The sequence below is a fragment of the Protopterus annectens genome, chromosome 6.part0 (assembly GCF_019279795.1).
Source record: "Protopterus annectens isolate FY-2018-M chromosome 6.part0, PAN1.0, whole genome shotgun sequence".
Classification (NCBI taxonomy): Eukaryota; Metazoa; Chordata; order Ceratodontiformes; family Protopteridae; genus Protopterus; species Protopterus annectens.
Window position 1 is genome coordinate 710,197,771 of NC_056737.1, and position 17,490 is coordinate 710,215,260.

At 42.1% G+C, this 17,490-nt stretch overlaps 1 protein-coding gene across 1 annotated transcript in view; it reads left to right on the forward strand.

Moving 5' to 3' along the window:
* Positions 1-17,490, forward strand: part of DDHD1 (DDHD domain containing 1) — a 1,563,737-nt gene that overhangs the window by 665,683 nt on the left and 880,564 nt on the right. Inside the window, exon 6 of the mRNA XM_044073566.1 lies at positions 8,891-9,000. Within this exon, the coding sequence (XP_043929501.1) occupies positions 8,891-9,000 (110 nt within the window). The remainder of the gene's footprint in view (positions 1-8,890; positions 9,001-17,490) is intronic.

Consider the following 17,490-nt stretch of genomic DNA (forward strand, 5'->3'; position numbering starts at 1 on the left):
CCTGATGGTGTCCCTGGCTGTGTGCTCCACGAACTCAACGAGGAATTAAACCCACAGCTAGGACAGCTGTTTAATCATAGTCTCACCTCTGGATACGTACCCAGGGAGTGGCACACTGCAACTGTGGTCCCACTTCACAAAGGCAGTGCCTCCACCGATCCTGGAAATTACCGGCCCATTAGCTTGACAAGCCTTATCTGCAAAGCCATGGAGAGGATCTTAATGGACCTCATAAATAAAGACATAGTGAATTTGCAGACTTTGGATCCAACCCAGTTTGGCTTTGTCAAAGGCAGATCATGCCTTTTAAACTTGGCTGACTTTTTCGAAACAGTCACCAAAGCCATTGATGAGGGAAAGGCAGTCCATACAGCCTACCTCGATCTGGCGAAGGCCTTCGATACAATACCCCACTCGGGTATCATTGAAAAACTCATCAGCTTAAATGTTAACCCATACATCACAAGATGGGTTGCAAACTGGCTGAGTGACAGAACCCACAGGGTCAGAGTTGCTGGCGCCATGTCAGACTCAAAGCCTGTCACAAGTGGTGTCCCACAGGGCTCAGTCCTGGGCCCACTCTTGTTTGGCATCTACTTTTCCGAAGTACAAGCAAACACAGGAGGGTTATGGGTGACAAAGTTTGCAGATGACTGCAAACTGGGCGCCATAGTCGAAAACACATCTGACACAGATATCCTTCAGAAGGGTCTCACAGAGACGGATAGCTGGTGCCAGAGCCATGGCCTAAAGTTAAATGCCAAAAAATGCATAATCATACCCTTCGGGAAAAACAAGGTTACCCCTAGCTACCATATAGGTGGCAATCCACTGAGCACAGAAGAAGTTATCAGGGACCTGGGGACCCAGGTTGACAGTAGCCTGTCATTCGACACCCATGTAGCTAAAGTAGTTAGGAAGACCTTCTACATTGCCCACCTTATCATGAAGGGATTCACATCTAGATCAAGGGAGGTCATAGTCTCCCTGTACTCATCACTCATCAGACCAATGATTGAGTACAATGCCCCATTCGGAATGTATCTGACCCAACACTTGCAGCAGCTGGAGAGGCCACAAAAGTTCCTCACCAAAAGGATAAAGGGTCTCAAAAATCTGTCCTATGCTGCCCGACTGAAAGAACTCCAGCTCTATTCAGTCGCCACCGCTTGCTCAGAGGTGACCTTTGCCTGACATACAAGGCCATGTCAAACCCAGATTTGATGAATATGCTTCACCTCAAAAAATCTAGATCCGTCAGAGCCACAAGGGCAGGAGACTTAAACCTCGACACGGCTATTAATAGGATGTGCTGGAGGGATAGATTCATCACCCAAAGACTCCCTATGCTGTGGAACAAAATCCCGGTATATGTGAGGCAGAGCACCTCGCTGGCCTTGTTCAAGAGAAATCTTGACCAATGGATGGGAGATCGCAGATATACCCCAGGGATTACCTCAGTGTCACTGCTCGACAGAGGCACAGCAAAATAATGGGTATAGTTCCCCATACTAAAGGGGTGGCGTAAGCCACAAAACTATGGGCTAGGCTTGTAAATGCCCTCGGGCAGATAGCCTAGTATGAATCTATGTTTCACACATTCAGATGGTGGTCAAAAGCAAGGTATTCTGGTGTCAGGTTGTCCCCTTGTGTGTCTGCCAATGTGTTGTAAACCATTCACAAGTGCCCTGAGCCACTGGAACTTTAATGTAAGAAATTAAGTACAGAGGGCACACCTGCAATGGGTATCCTAGTGTCTACCCCTGCAGATTTCCCTCTGGGTGACTACTTGCATATCTTAATCTGCAAGTATTCATCTTTTAAAGCCACTGTTGCTCATTTCTGTTCATAAAGGCAGATATTCTAATGATAGTAAATTGTAGGGGTGATGGATCACCATAAGCGATTTGTGTAAATGAGTTGCGCAAGGATTAGAATCACTTGTGCTCAGCCACTTGTGAAACTTCATTATTTAGTCTTCATCATTAATTCTGCTAGTAATGGGGGGTACAAGTTAGTGTTCACTTACCCCTCATTCGACCAATACAGATGCATGGTAGCAGAGATCAAGTGGGTTGCCAACCACCTGTTACTAAAGAGTAAATGGTCAAGATTACATACAGACTTTCTTAGTAGCTGCACTGTTTACGCTATTAAAAAGTTAACCTGTGGTTAGTTGGAATTATATGGATGTGTGCTGATTAGTGAGTTTGGCTAAATTTCTCTTCATTTGTAATTCTTTTGACTGCACACTAATCCCCTTGCGTGTTTCCTTTTTACCCCAATATTTTCCAGGCATAACTGTCTTGTAATAGGCGAGTATAACTTGGGTAAGGGAGTGTCAAATGGAACTCATGTGTCCTAGTTAGTTCTGCCAACTACTAGTCAATTACTCTAAGTTCCTTATTTAACCTCATCTGAGTTTTGTAAGTTTTCTAGTTACAGACCTAAAGCAATTCATCTGTCTTCTGTGTTTTTTTTGAATGTTTATAGATAGTTGTTACTGTATGTGTTATACAAAATTGTAAGGAAATATGCCTAGCTTTTTGTGACTTTTGCCAGAAAATGACAAAGGAATGCTTTTCAAAGTAACTAGCTAATTGTATTTCTTGTGGTAGTTGCTACAAGGTTTTTAACATCTCTTGATCAGTGTTATTCACAAGGATGGTCTCAGTTTACCAGAGCTGCAAAGTGGCTGGTGACTGGCCACTGAACAGCTGAGAAAAAAACAAAGCATCCACTGTTTTCAACTAATTTTTAACTAATAAGTAGCTGTTTTACTTGCTCTGCACTTCTACTGTTATTTCTGCTGTGTGCTGCTATTTTGTAACTGTATTTTATTATTGGTCATTATTTTTGCTGTGTGCCGCTATTTTGTTACTAGACTTTTATCGATGACTACACCTTTTAGCTAGTATATACTAGGTCCAAACATTGCTGAATCTAGTCTATTTCGGGCAGTTTCTGAGCACAAAACCAGCTTTCTCCCACAAAAGAGGGCACCCTTGTGAGAGAATAGTGTATGATTGTTGGTCCAAGGTCCAGTCTTGTGCACTGTAATTGGCTAGAAGTTTTAAAACCCGCTTAATTTCATTGCTGCTTAAAGCCTTTGTGAAGAGTGGACCATCATGCAGCGTTATGTAATGGGAGTAACTACTGATGGTTATAATGCAAACTTGTTGAAAGGTTATTTTCCCCTAGTCAGCTGCTTGCATTCTATCTGAAACTCCTCTGCATCTCTGTGCGCACTAGAGTTTGTGCACTGCTGGCCAGGTTAGCAACTCTGCTGCACCTTCTGTGGCACTAACATAAGTCTCAACCCCCTAGCCTCCCATAACATAGGTCTTTTTACTATTCCTCCAGTTAAACCTAAATTTTCAAACCCATTCCCCATTGCTGATCACAGCATTCCACCTAGTATTATAGATGGACAGTTTCCCACTATTTCTCCAGCCAGCCTGATAGACAAGGGCATACTGAGGCAATGTAGCAGTTGCCTAATGTGCATTGACATTCCTTTTAAGTCATAAAAACTCAATATGTGAGAGAAGCATTTATGTTATGGATTTGGTCTCGCGCACAAAACAGTATACCAGAAACTAAACAGGTTGTCAACTCGCACACGTCACCTCTTGCACAAGCCATGTGCCCAACACCAAAACTCATGTGGAGGTACTCACCAGAAGTTTACCTAAAGAGCAGCAACCTCACAAAGTAAACAGGCTTCACTTACTTCAGTCTCAAAAGTACCCAGGACACACAAAAATGCATGCACCAATGTCTCACGTTACAAGCCCCTAAGGCAAAACGCACCAAAACCTAACATCTTAGTCATAGGTGATTGCATAGTGAGATGCACAGATGTCCCTCTCACCAGGCTGGATAAGGAGAGGGTCACAGTTAGATGTCTGTCTGGTGCCAGGATCCACCAGATCACTCACACACTCATGTCTCTCAACAACAGGTACTGCTATGACTCCGTCATAGTCTATTTGGTGTAAACGACTTGAGACGTACCTCACTGTACCATATGAGGAGAGACATTACTGAGCTGTCTGAATGCAATCCAGGCAGGTATGTCCCTAGCCTTAAGCAGCATTCTACCTTCGCCCATAATTATGCCACAATCCAGACAAAAATGGATTGGCTTAGTTTCTGGAGTCAAAATCCAAGGGGATCCAGTACTGACAGGTAGGCAGTGTCAAAAGAACAAAACTCCCGACGTAAAAATCTCCTCGAAAGACAACCTCAGGGTGATGCTGCTAAACGGTAGGAGTTTGAAAATTAAACTGCACTCACTAGAAGCACTCCTCACCCTGGAAGATGCAGATGTCTGTGCAATCACAGGGACTTGGTTCAGAGCCGCAGAGAGTACCTTGACATGGAAGGTTACGACGCCTTCCACACTTTCAGACTGCAAAATGAATGCGCGAGGACCAAAGGTGGAGGAGTATCAATGTTCAGCAAAGATAAGTACACATCCAGACTGGTTAAACAGAATGACTCCATAGAGATTATCCAAGTGCAATTAATTGTAGATATAACCTCCCTCCAGGTTATCGTTAGCTATAGGTCCCTGTCTGTGAACCATGATACCCACGCTCCCTACTTGAGTCACTCACAATAAAGCTAAACATGCTGATGATGGGTGACTTGAACTATCCATCCATAGACTGGGAAAACTGTACGTGTGCCAACACGTTTGCCCAAAAGTTCCTGGACTTTAACACAAATGCCCTATAACAGATAGTTTGTACCCCCACAAGGGGCACAGACATTCTAGACCTGGTACTCACCAGCATGGAAGATCGATGTACCACCACAAGTGTACGTCCCCTCCCTGATAAGGTCCTATCATAAATCAGTCTCGTTCAAAGTAACGATAACATTTGAACACCCTCATGAGAAATAAGGCTGAAAATTTTTCTCCAGAGCCAACTATAGCCTTCTAAGAAATGGCTTAAACAGCTTCAGAGCTCCTGCCTCCACTGATGGCATTGACACCAGTACTGAGGCTTAAACCAATGGCTTGTATAAACACCTATACAAATGTATAGAATCAGCTGTACCTGAAAGGATCAAAGCAAGATCCTCAAGGAAGAACAAGCCACCCTGGTGGACATCCAGTATAAACAGGTTGTACAATAAGTGGAAGAAATTGCTGCCTAAAAATAAGAGGGAGAGGGCTCAGCAGTGGAAGGGCAACCCTCCTCAACTTGAACAAGCAAATAAGGAATCTTGTAAAGTCCTCTAAAGCAATCTATGAAATTAAATTAGCATCCCTATCTAAGGATAACCATAAGGCATTCTTTAGCTACATCTGTAACTGTAAAGGGAAGGCCCAGATTTGCACGGAACTGGTAGTGGATGGTATGCAAGTGATTGTACAGGGCTTTAGTGTAAGCTTCTGTGTAGTTACCCCTGCTCTCCACCTAGTATCTCCATAGAGCGGGTCATAACCACTCTTTCTAAGGCTAAAAACACAGCCTGTATGGGACCCGGTTACATCCTAGAATGCTTTCTGAATGGTTTAAAACAGGAGTTAGCAATACCGTTGGGTACTCTATTTAATCACAGCTTAAGAACTGGTTTTCTCCCAGCTGCATGGAGAACAGCAACAGTCATCCCCCTGCATAAAGGTAGCACATCTACCAACCCTGGGAACTACAGAACCATAAGCTTGACCAGTCTCATCTGCAAGGCCGTGGAGAGAATCATCATGGAACTTATCAACAAAGTAATAGGTAACCTTCAAATGCTTGACACAACCCAGTTTGGATTTGTCAAAGGCAGATCATGCCTGTTAAACTTGTTGGACTTCTTTGAAAATGTCACCAAAGCCGTGTATGAAGGCAGACCTGTGCATGCGGCTTATCTAGACTTGGCCAAAGCCTTTGACACAATCCCCCACTCAGGCATCATTGAAAAACTCTCCCAGTTGGGGATCATCCCATACATTGTCAGGTGGGTTGCAAACTGGCTCACCAACAGATCTCATACAGTTATTTGGGCACTCCACCTCCACCAGCAGACCCGTTACCAGTGGTGTTCCACAGGGTTCAGTGCTGAGCCCTCTGTTCGGAATCTACTTCTCAGAAGTCCAAGCAAGAACAAAAGGTCTGTGGCTGACGAAGCTTGCTGATGACTGCAAACTGGTTGCAATCCACAAATCCCAAAATTATGTCAACATACTTCAGAGGGGGCTTACGCAAACTAATGATTGGTGCCAGACTCATGGACTTAATACATTTTTTTGCATTGAGTTTGTCATCCCCTTCGGCAATGGCAATGTCCCTGCAGATTACCACATAAATAATAACCCCCTAAGCTCCAACTTTGTGGTGAGAGACTTGGGAGCACAGGTTGACAGAGACCTCACCGGTGCCCATCTCATAAGTAAGAGCATAGCCTCCAGAACAAAAGAGGTTATAACCCTCCCTGTACTTGTCCCTCATCAGGCTTATAGTAGAGCACAATGCTTCCTTTAGTATGTACCTTACTAGGCACCTGCAACAACTGGAGAGACCTCCGAGGTTTCTTACAAATAAAATTCAAGGTCTTTAACTCATGCCATACACAGACAGACTGAAAACACTGTCATTGTACTCTATATCATGTAAACTACTTAGAGGTGACTTGTGCTTTGCATATAAAGCAGTCTCTGATCCTGCCTTAATGGAAATGCTGCACATCTGCAAGTCAAATGTTACAAGACTGACTTGCTCAGGTGACCTTAACCTGGCCTCTGACATCAGTAGGACTTGCTGAAGAGACAGATATATCTCCCAGAGGTGACACTCCTCTGGAACAAACTACCAATTCAAGTCAAACAGAGCCCTTCACTATTTAAGCATAACTTAGTTGATTGGATGGGAAGCTGCAAATTTGTCCTGTGGGTTTCACGTGTGTCCCTCTTGGATAGGGGCAGTCAGTACTGATCTTTGTTTGGATTATTCATAGGTTCATAGGTAGGTACAAGGCTATTGGCCCATAGCTTACGCCACCCAAGAAAGTTATTTTCCTGTGCCACTGTCCAGCAGAGAAACAGAAGTGATCCCTGGGGTGTATTTCCTATTTCCCATCCACTCATCAAGATTTTTCTTGAAGAGTGCTAATGAACTTTGCTTGACATAGATGGGTAGCTTGTTCCAGAGTATAGGAAGTCTCTGGGACAGGAATCTATCCCTCCAGTGTGTCCTGTTTATTGTGGTGACAAGGTTTAGGTCCCTACAGCGTGTAGCTTGGAGGGATTGGGATTTCTTTAGGTTATTAACATAGAGTAAGTCTCTGAGTGAAATTTGGGAGCAAGGGATAAACATGGCTAGGCTTGTAAAGGCCCTAGAGCCATTAGCCTAGTAACCTCCTATAAGCCTGTGCATTTTCTGCTGCCTTCATTGATATTTGTGTCATGCATACATTGGCTGTTTTTGCAGACTTAATAATTTTATTGTGGGTGTGTCTCTGATAGGGCCAGAGTTTTGTCTGGTAGAGCACTGCTGAATAACCTGTCTCATCTTTTTCCTCCACCCAGAGTGTGTGCTTTACTGTTTATGATTCCATCTGTTAAGCAACTTCTTGCTGGGAGTGTGTGTATAAGGAAGATGTTACATTTATGTGACTGGTTCTTAAATATACACCTTAGTAGCAGGACAGCTTCCTTCCTTAGGCACCCTAGTATGTTAGAACCATATGATTTGGAGTCATGTAGTATCTACATATGATGTTATTGGCTGTTGATCCAGCAGTGGGTGCTGTCCAGGTAAATATCTGCATTTACAGTTTTAGGGCCATAACAGTGATCCCACTACTACTTGCCCAGCATTTTAAGATTGAAAAAACACCAATTATTAATAGGAATACTGACTTGATGGGTTCTGGTGCCAGGCTATATTTTGCCTTAATGGTACAAGTGCTTTAAGTTCCTACAACAAGAATGCAGTCTTGTAAATTCACTGGTATTATTACTTCACATAACTAGTGTCTCTTGATTCTGTTCCCAACTTTCTTCTTCACTTGTATTTTTTTCCTCATGTGGAATGTTACCTAATTCTCTGGCGTTTATTTCATATGTTGTAATGGAAATGTACTTTTTCAGCAGTTGAAGAAACCTGTTTGAGAGCTGTAAAGAACTGTAAAATGTGTACAGGTGCCACTATGTTAACTAACAGAGTATCAAGATGATGTAGAGTAAAACAAATCTACTGGAGGGCTTGTATGCAGAGGTGCAAGAGAGTTTGTGTGTTTATTAAATTTGTGCTTCTTGAATCACTGGTTTTGGTCGTTTTGTTCTACTTTGATTTCTTCTTGCTTAGTGGTTTAGGATGTAGAGTCCCTGCTATGTAAGGGCTATTGTAAAATCTTTCTAACGTCTGTGATGGGGATTGATAACCTGTTTGCTTTAGGAGGCAGTCTCAAAGCTTTAACAGTTTTGTGAGTAACTTGCAAGTTTTTTGTTCTCATCCTGCTGCCTTTGGGCATATCTGTTCTACCCTGTGTATTGTATTATTTTTCCTTTTATCATGTTGCATACGTTGTAGCTGAAATGTTAAATAATTTACTTATTTTTTAGAAAATAGTGTTCTTGTGTCTTTGTTGTAATTGATCTTCATTCTGTAAATGTCACAAGTTACCCAGTCTTGTGTATATGGTGGAGATGTGGTCAAGTGTGTACATTTTCCTAGACTTAATCTGCTTATCAGAGAGGAGCTACATAAGCAGGAATGGTTAACTGGGTCCTAGAAATTAGCATTGTTGATTTGGAGGATGCAGCAATGCAGGCATGTGACTGTAGTCCTTGTTTATGAAGTGTTTTCACTTAAAAAAAGAAAATTGGTGCTTATTTTGTTTTCATTTAATTTTATTGCATAATTTTCTTGCTGTAACCATTTAGGATGAGAGAAGCTGCTAGAAAGATGGAAGAAAAGCATTTTTCTGACCGTGCAACAGAGCATGTTGAATTTCTCCCCGTTGAATGGAGATCAAAACTCGGTCTTGATGGAGGTACGTTCAGTATCTTAATGTTTACTTTAGAAGCTTATTTTATTTTACATTTCTTGACCGGGATAGTCCGACTGGGTACATGTCCATTTTCAGCGGAGGCCCAGGGAGAAAAGCTCCAAACATACAGCTGATATACACATTAAAAAATAAAGCATGTTTTACAGACTATCATAGATAATAACATACACATTAAAAAGACTAGTAAAGTAAGGTTTACAGACTATAATAGATAATAGGACATTAGAGAAAGTCAGTATTGCGTACAGTACTATTTAGTATACAGTAGTAAAGAAGAAAAAAATTAAATATTCAAAAGAGCAGGTATGTAGAAGAGGCACTTTCAAGTACTAGAGGCTAGTTAAGTAGATATAATATTGTCTAGGAACACCAGTGTGGAATATTCCATAGTCCTTTATGTCAAGGTGTCAGATGTATGGTAGGTCTTTTCAAAACAGGAAAGGAGCTAGCAACAATAGGAACAAGTATATTCAGAATACCTGGTAGTGGATGAAGGGAAATAGAGTAAGGAAGACAGATAAGATGTAGTAGAGGTAAAGGTTTGAGAGTAAAGGTAGGGTATAGAAAGGCGGAAGCATGGGGGGGGGTAGTAAGTCATGAGTGACTAGAGAGATCCAAAGCAAAGTCATCAGCATAATGGATACATGTCGCATCTGGGATGACTGTAGAGATTGTTAATAAAGACTGAAATAGTAGGGGACCTAAAATAGAGCCCTGGGGAACTCAAGGGTGACATGTAGCAGGGTGGATAGTTTGTTCTGCCATAAGACAGCCTGACGTCTACCACTCAGATAGGAACGGAACCATTGAATAGCATGGTTATCAAGGGATATGGTTTTCAGAGTATGGCTGGGTAGTTGGTGGTTAAGAAAGGCTGCTGCTTTAAATGGAACTAGATTTTTAGTGTGCATACGTAAGCAGAATTTATTTTAGTTTCTCAGAACAACATATAAACCACCTTTCTCCTTTTGTTTTTATGCACCAATGGCTTTAGGATGTCCTTTAATCCATTGCTGTTGAGTATGGCTATCACATTCCCAAACCATGTGCTGTTTAAGGGGATGGAGCTTAAAGTAGGAAAGTTCTTTGAAAAGGTTACAGAAGGCATGGATAAAGGTGTACAGTCCATGCTGCCTACATGGACCTTGCTAAGGCCTTCATCACTGTCCCTCCCCACTTTGAGATTAACCCATACATAATTTGCTGGATAGGTTAACTGGCTGTTTGACAGAATTCATACTGGAGTTTTTGTACTTTAAACTCTGAATTCTCCACCCAGGTTTTTTAGTATCCAAGGTGGTTGTCATATAGTGGACCTTTGGTGAATGTCATGCCTGTTTGTGATGTGATCATTTGACAAGCCGTCCTGCTCCTTGTAGATAAGCACTATGATTGATTACTTGGTCTCTACCAAAGATTCTACCAAGGAGAAGATGGCCATGAGTGCACACATATACCCTCCAGTCCCATAGACGTGAGATGAGCTGACTTAAGCCGTGCCGTTCATCTCCTTCCCATGCCGGCTATAGCAGGTGCCTGAGCTACTTGTTAGACTTTGAGTTGCATGGGTCAGGGTCAGGGTTTTATCCCTGTACACCAGCAGAGCTGACTGCCTTTCAGAAAGCTGCTAAAGAAAGTTATAGTGATGGGAATATACCTTTGAGCAAGATCAGAGTTTTGAAAATCTCAAAAATATTTAAGATGCTGTAGTATTAAAATTCAATAGCATGAATAAGTCAGCTTTGTTGCATATAGGTGCCAGTTAGAGTGGTACAGGAGCTGTGATTGTTCAACAGAGTAGACCAATTTTCCATAAGTTAAGCAAGCAATAATGCCCGACAGGGTGTGTGTTAATGTGTAATTATTGCCTGCCCAGGGGGGTTGAGGCCCACCGTATCAGGTGGAGGACCTCTACACCCCCTGGATGGGCATTAATTACACATTAACACACACTCTGGAGGGCATTATCGCTCTTAGAGAGTGGGCTCTCTGTAAAATTGTGTTTTATATACTTACGTATTTTTTAAGCTCTATTTTATTTTTTTAATATATTTATGATGTAAAATAGTTTCTCCACCTAATGTTTCGTACTTGCTGTAGTATATGTTAAATGTGTTGGAGAAAGCATTTTGCATCCAAAATATATTAAAAAAAAAAAAAAAAAAAAAAACAGTACTTAAAGTAAAACACAACAGTTTTACAGAGACCCCATTCTCTAAGGGCTGGCAGAGATCATTCTCTCTCTCTCACACATGCTACCAGGGGATCATTGATTTACTTTCGCACCTCACTCACTCACTCACTCTCTCTCTCTCTCTCACACACACACACACACACACACACACACACACACACACACACACACAGTCCCTCTGCTTTCATGCACAGATTCACACACAAGATTGGTCTCGCCCTCTTTCTTAGTCTCCAGCTGCTTTCATACACACATTTAGTCTCACTCTCTCTCGATCTCTGTCACATGCAATTTCCGCTGTTTACATACATGCATTCACTCGCACATCACTCTTGCTTACTCTCACTCTCTCTCTCTGTCTCTCAGACACACACGCATACACACACCCACAGTCTCCCTACTTTTATGCACACATTCATTCACACATGCAGATAGAAACACATACACACTCGATCGAACGCTCTCTTTCTCTCTATTACTCTCCTACATGCATACAGTCTCTCACACACGCTTTTTTTATTTTACACTCGCTAAACAGCAAAAGCATGCTTATCAAGTGTAAAGTAACAGCTTCCTTTCTCTCACTTTCACTGACATGCATGCACACATACACTTTTTTTTTCTTTTTTTGACATTTTACACTCGCTAAGCAGCAGAAGTGCTGTTGAGCGAGTGTAAAATAACGGCGGTTGTTTTGTTTTCTAGGTCTGAGCTCCACGGCAGCTTGATATGCTGCTGTGAAGCGGCAGACTCGTTTTTCTGCAGGCATTGCTTTTACATTAATACCCTGCTGGAAAACATTAGTTCTCCAGTCAGGGTACTAATGTGCAGTAAGCCCATTCTCTAAGAGTATTTAAAGTGCACAAGAGAAGTGGTGTGTGGATGCTAGAAATTCCATAAATATTTCTGTGATAAAGAAGTTCAGGGGAATCTGATCACAAACCATTGCAAGGCACGTTCAGAAATCCTTATGGAAGACACCTCTGAGACAGCTGAGGTTATTCAATCTACACGTTGTTGTTGTGTCTTTCGGCTTTTCCCGGTTAGGGGTCGCCACAGCGAAACTCCAGTCCGCTAATGATTGGCAGTAGATTTTTACGTGCCGAGTTGCCAGCTCTGACGCACAACCTTCAACGAAGGTACACCCATTCATGCATATCTCCACACAGTAGACGCTCTAGCTGAGAATCGAACAGGACAACATCATACTGTGAGGTGACAACGCTACCGCAGCACCGCCACCGCAGTCTACACAAGTACAATCTTGAAATGTAGACCAGTCAAAAAAAACACAGAAAGCAGATGTGTTGCTCATAAAGCATATTTACCAGAAAAGAGTTAAAATTTGTATAGACTAAATTGTAGATTTGTACAAGATAAATATGTCAGTCAAAGTTACAAGGATAGGATCACTCAGAAGCATCCTAAACATTCCTATTACAAGAAGAGAGAGAGAGCGAGAGAGAGTGAAAATCAGCCCTGTTACATGAAAACACAAACCATGAAAACGGTCTTGATTTCGAATTGCAGAGAGAAATTCCCGAAGAAGTTTCTCAACGTAAAGCTTTAGTACACCAAAGAGTGTTTCAAGAAGAAGAGCTGAGGTCAGTATAATTAATCCTGTGCTACGTTTTATAGATATGGTAGACTGTTTAAGAAGCCAGACGAGTATGGATTCTTACAGAACTAAAAATGATTTTAAGGCCAGAAGTATTTTTATATGCTCTTGAGTATGTTGAATAAGTTTGATTTATGTACCCATGACATACGTAGTGTAGTGCTAAAGCTAACTCAGTGCATGATTTTCTTAGAAACCTTTGAAGTGTGAATGAACTATCTGCATTGATTAGCATGTCATGTTGTACAGTAAGTCCAATTTTTTTTTTTTTGTTTTTGTCGTTGATTAGTATGGTATGGGAGTATTCACCTGTGTGCACAATGACTAGAGTTTTTAGGCAGCCCTGACCTCCCTCTCTGGGCAGACAGCTCCTACCAGGTCCTGTAGGTTGGCAGGGTCATAGACAGGGGATCCATCTTTGTGTGCCATGTAGCTATCACAGTGGTTCCTGTACTTTACTGAATGTTATCAGCATGTATTGCTTTATCAAGCCCATTTAGGGCATTCCGAAGAACTAACTGTTCACTTTTTTACTTCTCCACGTGATTGACAACGTGGCTCCCCTTTCTCCACCAAAACAGCTTATTCATTCCTCCTCCTCTGGGATAAGAGCCAGGCTCATCAACTAGGATGAGAGTGCAACGGCCTTTTCCTTCCTGTCCATTCCCTTCAGAAGCAAGAGTCGGGTGTTAGAAAGTGGGGCCTGTCTGCTGATTCTGCTTCTCTCCCCCAAACATAACTTTTACCTGTCAAGTCGCAAGCTCGACTATGGTTCTTGAATGAGATTGCTTGTTTGCTGTCGCATATGTCTACCCCTTGCCTATGCAGTGCACCACTGTGCATCATGAGCTTTAGTAGTCTTGTTTCCACAGGTGTTCCTGCAGCTTTCACCATTGTGGTGAACTGAGCGAGTGGACAAACTGTCATCAGCTGCTCATTCTTATACTTCCCAACTTGACTTCTTAAGTGCCTGAGACACTTAATTCTTCATATTTTTTATGTACATGATAGATCAAATGTAAACTGTCCTTGCTTATCTAGGCAGTAGTTGTTTGGAGCTCCCCATATAACAGCAATGATCCTCCAAAAATAATGAGCATTTTTTTATGTTGCAGTTCTGAATAGGCTGTTATCCGGTAAATTAGAGACTGCATATGCACAGGTGTCCGTATGTCAGCATATGCACAGGTGTCTGTATGTCAGCATATGAAATTTAGGTACTTCTGAGGGTGAGAGACTAGACTTGGATTAGTTGAAAAAATAAATTGCAGGATATAAACCACTGTTGTAATTTTAGGCTGCTTAAGAATAAATGTAGAATAATGGTAATGTGCTCCAATCATCCAAATATCAGAAGGAAACAACTGTTACTTAGGAATCATACATTGTTTTATGAATATATTAAGTAATTGTTTAGCCACTTCCATAACTTTATTTTCTATGATGTCCTGCAACTGAATGAATTATTTGTGTGCTGTAAAACCCACCAAATTTGCATTTCCCTTTTAACCTTCCCCATTTGAAGGTCATACTTTTCTTCCTAACTTTGTATGACTTTCCATTTTAAAGAAATCTTAACAAATACTGTCCATTCTCTGTTAGGAAAATGATGATAGTATCTGTCCCAGAAAATGATCTCTTCAATTCTTTGCTTAAGATGATGTCTGCTGTCAGCATAGTGAGACTATTGTCCTTTTTTTATCTTAGTATGTCTCTCACATATGTATAATGCCTCTTCCTTCTAAACTTGATATTGTCTTACCATGTCTTAAAGATTCCTTGTTGTCCACCCCTTAGGATTTTTTTCCCTTTTAACAAACTATGCCCAGTAGGCAGACCTGAAAGGACTGATCTGATGTTGTCTTATTTATCCATTCCTCAGCTGATGGATCTCAGATCTGACTTCAGCCGCTTCTAAAGACTTAGCTGTATAGCTGGCGCTCGTCCCCTTACTCATAGGTTCATAGGTGTGTACTAGGTTGATGGCTCTACGGCCTTTACAAGCCTGGCCATAGGATTACTCTGGCATTTTGCCACCTGACCTTAGTTCCTAGTGCCTCTGTCGAGTAGAACCACTGGAGTTGATCCTGGGATGAATTTTCTATTTCCCATCCGCTCATCAAGATTTCTCTTGAAAAGGGTCAGTGAGGTGTTCTGCTTGACATGTATGGGAAGTCTATTCCATAGCATGGGCACTCTCTGGGTTATGAACCTGTCCCTCCAGTGCGTTCTGTTGATTGTGTAATGAGGTTGTGGTCTCTGGAGCGTGTGGTGGGGAGGGATTGGGATTTCTTTAGATGTAGCATTTCTAACAGAGCTGGGTCAGACATGGCTTTGTAAGTCATGCAGAGATCGCTTCTAAGTAGGCAATATGAGGCAGAGAATAGTTGGAGTTTTTTGAGTCTGTTCATATAAGACAAGTGTTTAAGGCCTAGGATCCTCTTTGTAAGGTACTTTTGTGCACTCTCCAGTTGTTGCAGGTGTCTAGTGAGGTGCATGCCAAATGGGGCATTGTACTCTGATTGGCCTAATAAGGAAAGAGTAGAGGGAGACAGTGACCTCTTTCTTCCTAGATGCAAAACCCTTCGTAATGAGATGTGCCACATAGAAGGCCTTTCTGACCACAGTGGCAATGTGGTGATCAAAAGAGAGGTTGCTGCCAACCTGTGTTCAGATCTCTTACAACGCCTTCTGTGTTCAGTGGACTACCATCAAAGTGGTAAAATTTCTGGAGCCGAAAGGTGTGGAAAGAGTTTTAGCCTGGTATTGTAGGGGTGCTTTCTGCTGCCTTGAACCAGGTCTCTGTTACAGCAGAAATGTCGATGTTCTCCATTTTAAGGAGTGCTTCTAGTTAGTGCATTTTGAGATTTAAACTTCTAGCATTGAGCAGCATGACCCACAGATTGCATTTGTTTGTAGCTGTTAGTGGTAATTTGGTTTTTGGAACACCGCCTAAAAAAGGCACTATAAGGGTGGCAAGAGCCTTGGCCATTATCCGGTAGCCCAGGCGTGAAAGATGCAGGCCATCTCTGGCAAAGCATCTAGGTCTGTCAATCATGTCATCCCAGGCAGACAGATACTGGATTCCTTTAGAATGACACCAGAAACTTAGCCAGTTGTTGAAATCAATCATTTTCTGCTTGTACTGTGGTATAATTCTGGGTGATGGTAGGATGCTGCTCAGGGCTAGGGTCATACCTGCCTGGGCTACATAATCGGAGAGCTCCCCCATGTCTCTTTTCATGAAGTCCAGGGAGGTATGTCTCTCGTCATTCACGCCCACATGTACAATGACTGAGTCATATTTTTACATGTTGAGGGACACAAATGCATGCGTTATGTGGCAGATCCTGGCACCTGACTGGCAGCTGACTTACTTTCTCCTTATTCAACCTAGTGAGTGGGATGTCAGTCTGCCTCACTATCGAGTGACCTATGAATAGTGTGTTGGGCATGCTGTTTTGCCTTAGGGACTTTGAGTGGCACACTGTTTAGGAGAGTTATGTGTCTCGTGATTAGTGTTGTGGTGGTTGAGTGCATTTCTGCCTTGGAGGTCTCTGCCATTTGGGTAGATTTTTATTGAGAGCCTCCGCGAAAGTGGGTGTGTGGTTTGTGGTTTATGTGAAGGCAGTGTTGGTGTGTGTTCTGGAGGGCTATGTGTTCCATGTGGTATGGTGCAAGTATTGATCTTCTCCTCTTGACCAGCTATAGTGGTCTTGGCTGGAGAGTGCGTGGCTTCCAGTTTGGATAGATAAGTGCATCTCTCGCAAGTCTGAGTGTTGGGAGGTAAGAGGAGAGGGTTGTCTGTGTACATGAGGCAGTTGCTACATTGCCTCAGGATGCCCAAGTTCACCAGGTTAATAGGAGAAAGCACAGGGAACTGACCTTTAGACATGCCTGGATGGGTGGGGATTAATAATAAGTACTGACTCTTTCAGTGTAGAACGTTTAGTGCCTATAGCACTTTTGTGTGCTACAATAATTGCTACAAGAAGTCAGGTAAAGTGCTAGACTAATAAGCTAGAAAAAGTGCAGGACAGGAGAGAACTAATAGCTCTAAGGAAAAAATTGAAGAGCAGACTTTGGGACCGCTCAGATGCCGTTTGTTCCAAAGACCTTTTGTAGTCATCTACTCCATAATACTCCTGTTTAGCTTGAATTATTCCAGGTCTCATTTGCTGCTTCAGTGAATAGATATAGTCTACTATAGCTCAGGCATTAGTGCATAGGATAAGTGCTTTTTTTTGTAATATTTAATAGCTTTCTGAACTCTTCTCTTCTGTTTTTCTTACCTCACCTGTTTCTTTTCTCCTAGTTATACATAGAGATGTCCTTCCATGTCATTGTTGCAGTATTCCTTACAATAGGGATCCCCTGCTAAGGGTAGCCTGACATCTAACCAGTATACCAAAGACTTGGGTTGTAATAGGGATGTCATATGTAACACGTATGCATAAAGGTGACGTATAGCTGTACCATCCTCAGAACTACTTTGCTGCCAGTCTGAATGTTCATTTGTCTGCTGGTAACCAAGCCATTTTTTAGATATGTGCCCCATTGAGGGGGTTTCTTCTTATCTTCCTTTATTTTATGGTGGTTAGTTTCATGTCATCCAAACAGGGGAAATGCCAGTGTGTGAGACACATTCCCCATAAGGACC